This window comes from Botryllus schlosseri, chromosome 16 (assembly GCF_051294905.1).
Source record: "Botryllus schlosseri isolate E-star chromosome 16, Bs_hap1, whole genome shotgun sequence".
In the NCBI taxonomy this organism is placed as follows: Eukaryota; Metazoa; Chordata; class Ascidiacea; order Stolidobranchia; family Styelidae; genus Botryllus; species Botryllus schlosseri.
In genome coordinates this window covers 10684388-10699330 of record NC_137251.1, presented here as the reverse complement: position 1 = coordinate 10699330, position 14943 = coordinate 10684388, and the positions used below count along the sequence as shown (strand labels likewise).

The window sequence follows — 14943 nt, the reverse complement described above, 5'->3', positions numbered from 1 at the left end:
GAATGTCCCCAGTCGTTACTGCTAGGTGTCACTCAAGGGGTATTGTTTTTGTTGTGTTTGTTGTGTGCTGTCACATTCTTCGTACTTCGTAGTAAACGTACTTTCTCGCAGTGGAGACTACTTACTTGCAGTTGCAGGCTGGACTTGAGACGATTCGATATTCTGACGCTTGAATGTGTGTGTGGTGCATTTGATCATTATGATGGAGCCGGATCATAGCGACTCGGGAGATGAGGAACAGCCTTTACTAGGCCCAAAAGGCTCCGCAAATGTTACTGTCAATGCGTCTTTGCCCAGGTATGGTATAACGGCGCCTATGCATCTTGAAAATATATTGGCTTGATCTGACAGGGCTGCGGGTGGCTGAAAATTCCACGCATATTGCTTTTCTCAGTTATTCTGTTGGAAGTGATTATAGATCACCTTATTAACGCCGCCCATTGGTAATATAATATTGTTAATTGAATGGATTTTGCCTCTTCTTCTGTGATGAAGACTTGTGTTCTCTCTTAAATGGTAACAATAGTTTAACACTGGCGTTATAGGACACGAGTAATATAATATACTGAATCCGTAACAGATGTTTGTGAACTGGACACTTATTTTATTGAAATGATCTCACGTGAATTAAGCTCTGAATGATTTTCATAGTAGCCTAGTCGCCAGTGCCACACAATCTGAAATCCTACTCCAGTACTAATGCATGTAGAGAAATCACACCCACCACCTTCATTCACATATATTTGGCAACATGTGATGGGATGTACCGTCCCTGTCAGGGTCATCATCATCATGCCTTTGAAATTGGAGTCTTGTGTACACCGAGGGCTCTACTCAGTTCTCATATGGTGTGACACTGGGAACTTTCATGGCTCATCAAATATATTTTGCAAAACGTACCAATCCAAGTGATTATCCATGACCATTGGCCATATTCGATCCTTCGTCATGAGATATTATAAACAGCATAGCAGGAGCTATTGTAACTGTGAGAGTATGTCTCATTTTATTAGGACTTGGTACCTACCTTCCATCAACACTGTTTTAGCCCATTATATAGTGTCATAAAGCGGCTCATGTATCTGGTATTTGTATTACAAGACGGAAATATATAGAATGAATTCTTTCGACCGATAATATAAGATACTTTTGTGCTAAGTTTGTGCATTTGTATGCAGTACGCGGTTGATATACACTATACTTTTTTGCACAATACAGATCAAGCAATCGTAATCTCTTCCTGGCCAGTGGCGCGATGCTTCTCGGCTCGCTCTGTCTCGGCATCACGTTGGGAATGTCATCTCCGATGATCCCCGACATTATGAACGACACCTCGGTCAACGCTTTGACTTTGTCAGAATCGGACATATCTTGGTTTGGGGTTGGTATTATTCTGTGTACTATGTTGCACTGTCCTGCTGAAATGTTTTCAATTAACTCGTTATCATAGGTCACATATCAAGAATACGTTAGCGAAATTGCTTCAAGTCCAGTTTGTCAATAATATCATCATTTCAAAACGCCACGCATATGCGATAAAATAAAAAAGATTAGAAGCAGTCTGAACGACTTGTAGTCTTTTAATCAGGCACTCAACTGGACATAGAACATGTAATTTTGGAGGCTTTCACATTTGCACAACTGAATGGACAGTAACAGAATATACTATAAAACAGTGGTTCCAAACCTGGGGTCCATAATTACCTTGATGAATATTTTTTTTTAAATCAAAAAGCGATATTTTTGCTTTTATATATCTCTCTTTAAATGCACATGTATCAGGCTCAGGCATGCGAGAATAAACTTACCGGTATGCATTGAAATAAGTTGATGCTGCTATTCACAGCTGACCAAACGTTAACCTTACACTACAATACTACATCTACCATAACGCTTGTCGATTACAGCCAAATCAGGATTGTTTCGTCTATTACGTAATAGAAAGCATGCGGTTTAGTACAGAAAGGCAACAATTGTCCTTTCTTGAAATTTTTTGGCATATGGCACTTTGGGTCACCTTTTTAAAAATGTATATCCCTGAGGAAAACCGCTTGGCGAATGGCAACTAAGTCCTAACGGTGAGAGTGCGAGGTTCAACTCCTGCTAAAATCCTCTGGCTATCTTCCCCTGCTGCGCGGATGTAGTGAGTTGTTCATCAGCCAATCTTGTCTTTTTTCATAGATTTTCCCCTCTCTTTTTCTAGTTTCTTTATTTTAGCATTAGGCCTATGTCAATTGTCCATTTCATTTTATGCCAATTGTGTATTCAACTTTTGTTCTTTCGTCCGTTCTATTGTTTTTCCATCAACAACAACAACACAGTACATTAGCTGGGTAGCATAATTATTACAATATCAATAGCATGTTAATTGAGTTTCAGGCAAAAATTAACCAGAAGTCTGCAGAATTAATAATAATTTATCTAAATGGGTCCTTGACAACAAAAAGGTAGGGAACCACTTCTGTAAAAGAACAATCAATAAAAATGAAGTGACGTGTGTCTGTAGGTGAATTCAATGATCGTGGTCAATGTCTTGTGCAGACTTCATACTATGAAAAGTCACTACTGTTTTGTTGTATTTCTTTGTTAACTGCATACTTCTGTACCGCGTCAGTTTGAAGCTCATTGGTCAGTATTCTGCTCGGTGTCCGGCAGCAAGGTTACAAATGATTGACTCTTTTGAAATACCGGTCTATGGCTGGTTAGCAATTGTCGAATGTCACACAAGTCTTGTTTCTGCAGAGTATCATCACGCTCGGCGCGATGACTGGGGGTTTACTCGGGGGGTTTTTTATACAATTTTTCGGGAGAAAGCTAACCGCGATGATTTGCGGGATTCCGTTCGTCGGCGGAATGTTGGTGAGTGCCGATTGAATATGTTTTTGCGATACCATTAGAATATAGACTACGCCTACCTGAACTGAAATATCTCCCAATCCATGTTTACGCCTATATCTGGTTTATAGCAATGTCATTTATATTCAAAAGTAAAACATTGAACATCGTGGAAATTCGGGTTGCCAAAAATCATATCCAATTCTGGTGAAATCCCAAAAAATCTGTTTTTCTAAATCAAAATTCATGCTTGGACTTGTGAGTTGGTTAAATGTATGGTCGAATTAAAATGGAACTGTCATGGTGATTAGAAGGGCCGAGGCGTTGTAGGCCTGCAATTTTGTTGAGTGTGGAGCTCAAGTAAAAATAACCACATTAATTTTAAATAATAAAAACTGAATAGGTAATTATATCCATGCTGCGATAACTCTGCTATTTTTATGTAATATCAATGTTTACTTTTGAGTAACTCCAAGTCGAGTTGACCAGAAAAACGGAAAAATGTCACCAATTTCCCAGGTTTTCATGAAAATTGGCATGCTTACAAAACTTCATTTTCTGATTTCAGAAAAATACATTTCATCAAAATTGATTAACTAGAATCGAAGATATGGCCGTTCAAAAATTGCTGTTTTAAAAAATGTGTAAAATTTATACATGTAATTTGAATTTGCCTTATTTGCGTCAAATTTAAATGTATTAGACCTACGAGTGATAGGCCTACTTTCAAACTTGGTCGTTTACATGATACTTCATACTATTACCCCTTTTTTTGATATATGGGGCTGCGTACTTTGACCTCTGACCCCATGATTTTGCTCGCACCTTCAGAAATCACTCGTGCGTGACGTCATTTTCAATTGCAAATATGTCTTGCTGGCCAGGTGGTATCACCAAGTGTGAGGTGTCGTTGGAAAGCTCTCGTAAAGGACAATAATATTAGCGGGGAATTATTCGAAACATTTAAAACATTCGTTGTAAAACAGTCTTCAAAAAATAGTCGAGTTGTTGAAAATTGTTACAATTTTACTTAGCATAACAGGTGTAAGTCTCATATTTGTACCATGAATATTTGTAAAATAAGTTCTGTTTTGGAAGCTGGTTGTCACAGAAGGTCTTCCATGACCAAAAGCAAAAATCATCAATAATTCAAAATATGTTATATTAATTAAAAATGGTATTGAACAAAAAAATTTAAAAAAAGTAATCTCAATTATTAAGCAAAGGTTGTCAAGTTTAATTAGTAGAGCCAGCTAAAGTGAAAATGGAAATGAAGTGGCATGGAAAAAAAACAGAAAAAATCAGTACCGTAACCCAAGCTCAACACGATCTCAAGAAATTCCAGTCCTAACATTGGTCAAGAAGGAAATTCTCTCAATTTTTGGAGTAAGTGAAACGAGAATGAGAGATGTCAAAGAGTTAAGAAAAAGACAACGGATATTCTTTGCCACCACCACGAAAACGAAGAAAGAATTCAAGAAATTATAATTTTTTTTAAAACAACGAACATAGTAGGATGATGATAGGGATGAAAGACCAAGTTGGCATTAAAAAGAATGTGTATCAAGAAAAACATCAACTTCTACGTACTCTGAAAGAAATAAAGGCCCTGTTTAAACAAATAAACCCAGATTTAAAGATTGGATTAGGTCAAAATTTTGTCAATTAGGATCAAAATCGTGAGTTAGTGTAGGACAGTGGTTCTTAACCTTGCCTCCAGCGCTCCCCAGGGGGCGCTGGCGAATTTGAAAGGGGGCGGAAACGCTCAGGGGGCGATATGGGGGGCGCTGGGCTCAGGGGGCGGTATGGGGGGCGCTGGAGAAAAATGGCTTCGCAGTAGATGATGTGGTGGTAGGACATATCCTTAATGAGTATTCAGAAAAAATGAACACCGAAAACTTCGTTATATATATTCTACAAAAGACATATAGGTTTAATTGTCCATGGGCGCCTAAATGACTGGCACCGAATATTCCTGTGTTGGCAATCTGAACCCCAGAAGACGAATTCCATCCGGCAGGGAAAAATTATATGCCAGTGAAGAAATACCAATTTGAAATCGTGTTCGTCTTTTAGTTTAGTACGATTGGGCGGCAGGGATATCTAAAACTAGATATTCTTGTTGGGCGATATCCCTGTTGGGCGATTCTATATATTTTGATATAGCAGACAGGAGGTCACGAAATAACATCATGCAACGAAGTCATAACAACGGGTTCGCCCGCCCGAATATGTTTAATTATTAGTTACGGGCCCAACAGTTTCCAAGACACCTCAGATTGTTCGCTCCACGTTTTGATGAGTCTGCGCACACTCAATAAACTCACTGCGCAGACCCTTGGACAACAGTGCGTAACGACTAAAAAAGGGTCAAAACTTCGGATTAGTTGTGCGCAACGTAGATTTTCTGGGCACAGATACCATGTCAGCACTGCGCACGTGAGCAGCTTAGACGGAACATTGCACCTCACTCAGCTCTACCGGTAAATCTGGTAACGTGAGCAGAGAGGACAAGAAATTAATAGCAATATATATGCAATTCCCGATCTTACTGACCGATTTTATCATGAATTATCGAAAGTTTTCGCACTTCGCACTGGCTCGCTAAACAGTACAGCTGATTTCGTGGCAAAACGAACAACGTGATGGGGGCGGTCGGTTTATCACCCTATGGGAGCCCAAGACCCAAGGTTTTTCGGGGGGCCTGACGAAGTGCCGTTTCGTTCCTGCCAACGGGTATACGCCCGAAGATGTGTAATTATTATTGAGGGGTCCTACCTTTTCAATCACACATCACTCAGCTCTACCGGTAAATTTGTTTACGTGAGCAGAGAGAGGATAAAATTTGATATCAATATACATGCAATTCCCGATCATATTTACCAATTCAATCATTAATTATTGAAATTTTTCGCGCTTCGCGCGTCTAGGCGGGAATACCTGACTCAGTAAATGGACACCCAATGTAGATGACTAGTATCAGCAAATAGTGGATAGCCGAAAGGGGGTCTGGGGGCGAAGCCCCCCAGAAGTTTGGTTTATCACCCGATGGGGGGGGGGGGCTAAGACCAACGTTTTTGGGGGGGCTGACGAAGTGCTGTTACGGCCCTGGTAACGAATTAATTGTACCTACGGGCACGCCCGAATATGTTTAATTATTAATTACGTGCCCTCCATCTTCCCATACAACAGCTCAATCAGCGCTACTGGTAAATCTGATTACGTGGGCTGAGAGGATAAAAAGTTTATAGCGACTTATATATGTAATTACCACCTATTCATTCATGCATTATAGAAAATTTTGTTACCTAGGGCGACCATGCCACACAAACTTTGCTGACCATCGAAATCACGCAACGGGGTTCTTGGGGGCGAAGCCCTCGGAAGTTTGGTTTATCACGCTATGGGTGCGCAAGGCAATCATTTTTAGGGGGGATGACGAACTGCTGTTACGGCCCTCCCTCTTACTCATTGTCTTTATTACATTCCTTACAATATGCGGTTGGGGGGCGCTGGAACACGATAATTTTTGAAAGGGGGCGCTGGAGAAAAAAAGGTTAAGAACCACTGGTGTAGGAGCATCTATGACACATGTATTCAGTATTCTGATATCTGCTTCCAAAGTATTGTACATTCAACTCAAACTGTGCAGCTAAATTCCCTTACGTTTTTAAAAATCTCTTTTAAATTATTGCCAACACAATCTATGTGAGCAATTATCTGTCTGAATTATGCCGATTACCCTCCATACAAAACAATTGGCATATAGAATAAAAGTAAAATTAGTTATTCTACAGAGTTTGTAAGATGATAATTTGGATTGAAACATGTTATATGCATGTTAGTTCCTAGTTTCTTCTGAAAGCTACTTTCCTTTGCTTGGTAGTGACAAATAACAGACTTCATCGTCTTTTTCTCACACTTTGGCATCTCTCACCAACTGTTTGATTGCTCCAAAAATTTGTGAGATTTTCTGGAGCCATTGTTAGGACTGTAATGATTTGAGCTCTTGGTGAATTTGGGTTAATGATTATTTTTATATTATATTTTTGAAAATTGTTTCATTTTAATTTTTCACTTTATCGGTCTGCCGTCTCTACTAATTCTAGTATCTCATCACCTTGAAAAACCTTGGCATGCTTTGCTTTAACATTGAGATTAAATTTTTATTTTACCATATCCAATTTTCAATTAATAAAATATAATATATTTTCAATTTTTGTTTTTGGTAGTGGAAAACCTTTTTGTGACAACCAGCTTCGAAATGAAATCCCTACAAATATTATTGTTGATTTCAAAAGTCCTTTACAAGAGCTTTCCAACCGCACCTCACACTTGGTGATGCCACCTGGTTATCAAGAGATATTTGCAATTGAAATTAGCATTACGCGTGAGTGATTTCTGAAGGTGCGAACAAAATCGTGAGCTCACAGGTCAGACTATGCAACCCCGGGTTTCGAACAAGGGGTATAAGTACGAAGTTGGGTGTAAATGTCCAAGTTTTGAAAGTATCACCCGCAACACCCTTAATTCGACCAAAATATGGCAAATGTCTAAATTTTTGACACTTTTTCTGCTTGAGCGATTACAAAAACAGCAATTTTTGAATGGCCATATCTTCGATTCTAGTCAACCGATTTTAATGATTTTTTTTTTCCGAGATCAGAAAATGTAGTTTTGTAAGCATGCCAACTTCATAAAAATTTGAGATGGTGGGTTACAATGGCCTGGTTTAGTTGACATGTTTTGACACTTTTGCTAACTCTGCACACTATGGCCTGTTTGATAGAGATCGTCCATGATTTCTTAATAATTCGTGTCCCAGTCTCATTGTAGCTAATGGGCCTACTTTATATTTGTAACATCGAATATATATTTTAGTTGATGTCATATGCGAACAGCGTTTCAATGTTACTAGCTGGACGGGCGATTACTGGATTTGCGGGCGGTGTGGCCTCACTTGTTGTTCCTGTGAGTGTTTCCATTAATACCGTATCTAAGATAACTCATTTACTGTTAAGTCATCTTCGACTTTAGGTACGTCACATGATCTCTGATGGTTCGAACAGTTGTATCTATACATCCAAGTGACATGTATTTTCGACTCACGGGCTTTGCACATAAAGCCGTACATATTTATCGATCTAAGAATATATACTTTGCAAGTATCTCGAGAGTTAGTTCACGCTTTGTTGTGAATTATGCATTGACAAATATATTTAGCATTTCATTCATATACTTGTCCCTTGATAAGCTAATAATTGTTTACTGTAATGATGGATGTGAAATTGTGCAATCAATCATTAATATCCTTTTTCATGTTGACGCTATTGGTCATGGTCCTAAGGAATAATTCACACTGGAATTGACGAAATGATGTATAGATTTGTATTGTCATTGAAAACATTTTGTTGATAATATGAGAACCAATTATAACGCTTCCTGCTATTCAAAATCTACCTATTCACCCCTCAAAGGATAATTTTATAGGCCTAATCACTTTGTCCATAAGAATTCGTAATGCAAGGTGTTGGGTCCAGCAGTACATGATATTGATTTAAATTCATCAAATGGTAATTTGGCATCTTGGCTATACGTCGATGCTAAAATTATCTGCTACTTCTACGGAGTGTATTTTCTAGTGACCAATATATTTCTGGACACTGATTTCTAATTGTAATGGCATATTTGATATGTGGAACAGTGTAAGTCACGCTTTTGATTCCAGAAAGGGCAATAGCCCTAATCAAATAACTCATCCACGTGTGACACAGAGTGATTCATCCAATTCCTTCGTGCCAACTTCTGATTGGCAATTGAGAGAAGTTGTTGAACCAGTTTTGTGTTATTGTTAGCACATTGTGCTTAGTAAATACAATGTGAGGAGATGGACTCTGTTCTATGAAAATTGGACGTTTGAACCCTGCAGGCGTTTAATAAACTGCATTCTTTCAACTAAAGGACATTGCACAAGGGATTATGTATGGGCAGATGTTGAATTTTGATTCAATATCACGTACCAGACTGGGTGGAGTAACCTATCTGGAACAAATGAAGATAATAAATATGATTAAGTGATAAATATGGTATGTGTGCGTCTAATATCATTTAGGGAGGCATTGGCTGACCTCTTTATTCAGATATATTTAGATACTCGGGTACCAATTAAATCGAACGTATAAAATTTGGTCAGTGAGCAATTCACATAAAATTGCGACATGACATGCCACTCTGCTCACGAGTTTTGCTAAAGTTGAATTCGGCCTATAATATATTCTGATGCTCCATTACCAGACTTACATCAGTGAGACGTCCACCCCGTCTCTTCGTGGACTGCTGGGCTCCGCAAATCAATTGAGTATCGCCATTGGGATTTTATTGTCATATACATTTGGTGAGTGCTACCAATTCATTTATATTCATTGATTTTTTGAATTGTGTGTTGTCTTGGTAGGCTGGTAATGGGCCTATATTTCCCAGCAATACCAGCAGTTATCTCTGTTAGTGTGTCAACTGGAGCAAAAAATTCTAGGCTCATAGCTTTTATACAGCACCAGTCTTCCTACTCTCCTTATCAATTCTATGATGTCATTTTATTAGTTGTTTTATCTAGCTCTATTCGTGTGATATATATATTAACAAATAGCAGCCATACAATAGATTTTTATCATTGGCCAAGAGAGTGTGTGTAAGCACATGCATCTTAGTTTTGTTGCACATGATTTTTTGATTAACAAAGTTTAAATAGTGGAATTATATGATTATACTTATTGCCTACTTGTTTAGTGTTGAAATTAAACTACAACATTCATTAGAGCAACATAAGAGCGAAGTGAATTGTTTCTTATTTTCTTTATTAATTTTGAACCAAGTGCATTTATATTATTAGCTCAAATCCTTGGCCGTCTTTATAAGATGCCTACGGTGCAACTAGCGTGGCTTGAAACTCTTGTGTTCAGGTGTCTTTCTAACATGGAGATGGCTCGCTTTGGCTGCAGCTTTTCCGTGTGCCATGCTCACCCTTTGCACAGCGTTTATCCCGGAGACGCCCCGATTCTTGCTGGCGCAGCGTAAAAGAAGGGAGTCGAGACATTCTCTTGCCTTTCTCCGGGGCAAACATGTAAGAGTGCTGTCTATTTCGGCTGAGTTATCATACATCGTGATCCAGTGATGTAGAAGCAATTCCTTCCAGGCCGACATTGAAAGCGAGTTGAGACAGCTCGAGGATATCATGGGAAAATCCACGGGCACCGCTTCGTGGTCGGACGTTTTCGTCAAGAGGGAAATCCGTGTCCCGCTGTTTCTCAGCCTTGGCGTTATGTTCTTTCAGCAGTTCAGCGGAGTTAACTGCGTCATGTTTTACTCTGAAACAATTTTCCGGGTGAGTGTCATCCCGCAGACATTGTCTCTTTGCCGTAGTCGAGTCACATGACTGTCTGCCTGCATTCAAGTGCCAGTACCAGAAAAAGCTGAAAATATGAGTCGATTTTGAATGAATAAACTGACTTGAAGGAGCTCTGCGCTCTAAATATGATGGGGTCTCAAATTGAAGTGGGAAAAAAATTTGGCAACCATTTTTCATCTGAAAGCCAACGTATTCGAACTACAGATTTTCACATCACACTTCATCAATCTCTGTGGTATCGAGGTCAACCTGTATTCCTTCTTAATCCGTTGTGAACTTTCTGGCACGCATTACTTCGCCTTTGTATGTTTAAGCACAATTTAGATAACTGGCAGCCGATATTATGCAGTTGCTCAACTGGGTTAAGTAGGCACATTTTAAGAATCGATGACTTGTGATCTCGATACCACAGAGATTAATCGAGTGTGATAAGACCACTCCTGAAAATCTTTTAGCTGCAGCTCGAATACTGTGGCCTTTCGAAGAAAATTGAGCTCTGTGACCTTAATCATATTCTTTAGTTGTGAAATCGCTTGGATACAGATGGTGGGGCCTGAAACATGTCGGCGTGATGTTGAGAGGTTTCTGCGATGTTTTATCCGGGAAATATCCCTCCAAACATCAATTTGGCTATTTTCTGAAATTATGAATAGAAGCTGACGATACTGATTTTTCGATTGCAATTCGTTAAATTTTGTTGTGTTCTTAATTATTAGCGAGGCGGTGTTAGTTTTCATTCATTGTGTATGCCTCTTATTTTCATGTTCTAGGCCTGGTCGTTTAGACACCATCTTCTCTGTTCACTCTATCGCGATCCTGTGATGTTTTGAACTGATGTAATTTCTTAATGTACGAACAAACAAACCATCTCGAATTTTCATCGCTTTACAGAACGCTGGGTTTAAATCGGAAACCTTGCTCAATGTCGCTTTGATCATGTTGGCTCTCGTGCAAGCTCTGTTCACTGCAATATCCTGCGTCATCATGGACAAGGCTGGTATGACTTTTATGTTGACTTTATATCTCAATTTGATTAGCTATAACACGGATTTTGATGAAGCGTGATGAATTTGGTTGGGTAATAACCGATGTACTAATCTATTGTGCGGGATGGAATACACATCACCTTGTGTAATTTTTTGCAGAAATTTATATCTATGAAGTTCACCAGGTGATTCAACCATCTATATTCTATTGTATCACATCATTGGACACAAGAATGCTGCAATTTTTCAGTGATAACGTCCAACACACTCTGTATGCAAGACGGGACTTGAGATATGAGTAAACCAATCCAAAACTGATAATTTGCTGAGATGTGATAATCTGGCTTGCTTTTTGCTGGTCAAAGTGTGCTTCAGAAGGATTGGCATGCAGCAACTGCTGTCTGGGTTTGACTAATTCTTGTGAAAATGAGATGGTGTCTGATGTACATAAGCAAGTATCATCAACAATAACAACCGTCTATCACAAGAAAATGCATCCAACAAAAAAGTAATCGTAAGATTGATTCCAGAATATCTTCATGATTAGCGACATGGAATATATCACATTCACAATCACATCCATCATGTTGTCACACTCACAGCCTTGCGCACAACCAAATTTCACGAAGCTGGTGTCAACTCCTGCCCTTTTTGACCTAGTTTTAATCATTTTCAATCTCCTATGAGATTAGGCGGGACAAAATCTCGTGCTTTCGATTTTGCAGGAAGAAAAGTGCTGCTGTGCTTTTCCGGGGCTGTTATGGCGGTGAGCTCCGGGACATTCGGGCTGTATTTCCAATTGACTGAGACCAAGAATTCGACTGGTCCGGGGCTCGTGCTGGAAGTGGTATCTTCCACCGGTAAGTACGCGACGAAACGTGTCAGTACTCAGTAACGCATGACTTCTACTTTTTCGAAGTACTCGAGTAGGTATGCTACATGTCCACTGTCCATTTCACAGACCCGTCATCGTCTTCATTGGTTTGAAACATGATATTAAATTTGGTTAGAGGTGATAGTACAGAGAGACGTGAAAAAGCGCAATGTTAGCATCATACAGCTTACCGACAGTGTGATTTTTTTCTTCGTGCTATCCTGTCATCACTTGATTCCGCATTAGATAGTAGCCTTGTCGTGAAGTTCTAATCGCAGTTCTTGTAATTCAGACGCGGCACAGTTGAGTTGGCTCGCGCTGACGAGCCTGCTGGTTTACATGGCAGCGTTTTCGATGGGGCTCGGGCCGATACCTTGGCTTCTGTTGGCCGAAGTGATTCCCGTCCAAGCGCGCGGCAAAGCAAGCGGACTGTCGACCGCCACGAATTGGGCGCTCGCTTTTCTGATTACGAAGGAATTCAACGATCTTCAGGTAGCGGATTTTATGAAGGGGAGTAGGATTGTGTAAAAATATATTCCTGGATATTTTCGTCTGAAACTCGTCAGGCGTGATCCTCAACAACTAGCGGAGACTTCAAAAAAACATTGTACATCATCGATCGTATCACCAAATGCGACGTGATACGATTGTTGATGAAGATATAATACTAGTTGCTGACAAAGGTCAACCGAAAATATTCGATATTATTTCAATATGAATATGCTATTCAATTTTGTAAGGTTCACTACCGCCTATTGCTGGTGCTGAGAGAAGGGATTCACAGATTAAACTAGAGCTCTGCACTGGCCAATTTCCAAACCCGCGATATTAGTAGGCTATTGTTATACGAAATTTCACTCTGCTGCAGGTAAAAGTCGCGATTGTTGAAGCAGATCGAAACTACTTCAAAACTGTAACACCCGTTCGTTGACTAGGCAGAATGAATCATGATACTATGAATGATTGTTACGAGTTCCCCAATAAGGGGATAACGCAAATCTATCCCAAATAAAGTTTTAGTTGTAGTGGATGTGAAAGCTAAACGACTCGTGTAAGTAATGTGGTAGACAACCATACTAGAGCACATGGAAATAGTAGAAATTAATTCTTTGCTGATCATCTGCACATGATTATACTGTTATCAAGATTATCCCTGGTCTTTATCTACAGGCCTGCGCAGTGCATGCAGTATATTAGTTTGTAGTAGTGAGGATATCCAAAACTGAATTTTAATTCTAGCACGCAATCACCACCAAAGGCGCGTTCTGGATGTTTTCCGGCATATGCCTGGTGGGAGTGTTCTATCACTGGCTCCTACTGCCAGAAACAAAGGGAAAGACGTTGGAGCAAATATCTGCACATTTCAAGGGACGCAGCCTCTCAAATGTATCTCATGAACGTGATGACGAAGAAGATGATGATAGCGATTTGGATGCGTGATAAAATTACCTCATTTTCGATTATTAGCTGCATAGCCGGCGGAGCTCTCCTGTAACCCATGCAAGCTTCAGGGTTTTCTATACTCTATATTTATCGTCTGCATCCCCGCGAGTCCGATAGTACATCCATTCCTCTCATTTTTGGTATCACGATATACTGGGAAGATCCCAGCCGTGCTGTTAGAAATCCTATGTTTGCGGGAACTTACACGTTTACTTTGAATATTGCGAAATTGTTTTGTGCGAACAGCTTATTACCTCATCACCCGTGCAATACTCAATCAGAGATCGTGTTCTGTATTACTTTATCGAACTGTCCCTAGCCAATGAAAAACAGCTTACATATGCAATTGAAATTGATTTGTTTCTCAGTGGTTGGCGTGTTAAATCAGCTTTGTTGTGTTTTCACTTGCCCGACATGTGAGCATGTGACTTCTTGAAACTGACCCTAACCCCAACATCAACTTTTACCCTTAACTCCATCCCGAATGCTCAAGTGGTACATGCGCGATGCTCTTCCACGGACCCTTTTTTCCATGCGGCATTATTTATGATGTATGTTCATTGTTTCGCCTATGTGCAGGACCGTGTTCTGCGTTTATGCCATTTTGTGTGCCTAGGATTCTTCGAATAATAACTTCTACAGCATCAGTTCGCCAAGTTATGTTTCTTGAAGTACTTGTGTGAATTTTCTTCCATAACTGAAGCATTATCTTCGTTGCATGTGTACTTTAGTACCTGGGTAACATCCGATAACCGTCTTACTCATGATGCATTGGTAGTCCTGGATACTATATTTAGGATTTGTTATGCAACGTTTTATTGGCAGATTTTGTCTGGAAGAACATGACTGTGATTAAACTGATGTTAAAATTGAATTGTGGGCATATTTCTAGAATAGTTTTCCACGCAATTTGTGGTACGGTATAATTTACCAATTCTGGCGAGTGACGACGGTCTAAGCGTCTTCGAGACCGTACAGACCTGTACCAATGCTTGAATCAAATTGCTGCTATAAGTATTGAATAAACTTATGTTTGACGAACTTCGCTTGTGAGCATTAGTCCATGATGCAAAATTAGTTTACTGATATAGTCAGTTAAACCTGTTGCTGATGTCTTGTGGGAGATGGGGTGAAGTACACAGCAATCGCATAGCTAAGCATCGCTTCATTTTTACAGCAGGGTCTGTCTGTCGTTCGCAAAGTATGCTTTTACAAGCCTAGTAGCAGTTGTGTTCATTTCGATCGTGATCTGAGCGACACAAATAGATGTGAATAGCCCATGAGTTGTAATTGTCGATTGCGGTTAATTTAGGACATGGGTGTCAATCTTACAGCCCGCGAAGCAATTCTGAATAGCTTAAAAAGGGCTTGTATTATCCAGCACATTTGTCACAAATGTT

At 39.6% G+C, this 14943-nt stretch overlaps 1 protein-coding gene across 1 annotated transcript; it reads left to right on the top strand.

Moving 5' to 3' along the window:
- The first annotated feature begins 33 nt into the window (after positions 1-33).
- Positions 34-14584, top strand: LOC145458674 (solute carrier family 2, facilitated glucose transporter member 8-like). Its single transcript, XM_080337116.1, has 11 exons — positions 34-297; positions 1219-1381; positions 2743-2859; positions 7717-7806; positions 9130-9229; positions 9795-9955; positions 10028-10216; positions 11132-11237; positions 11952-12086; positions 12393-12592; positions 13340-14584. The coding sequence occupies exons 1-11, from the start codon at positions 200-202 to the stop codon at positions 13538-13540; spliced, it is 1560 nt and encodes a 519-aa protein (XP_080193242.1). The 5' UTR covers positions 34-199; the 3' UTR covers positions 13541-14584.
- The last annotated feature ends 359 nt before the right edge of the window (positions 14585-14943 follow it).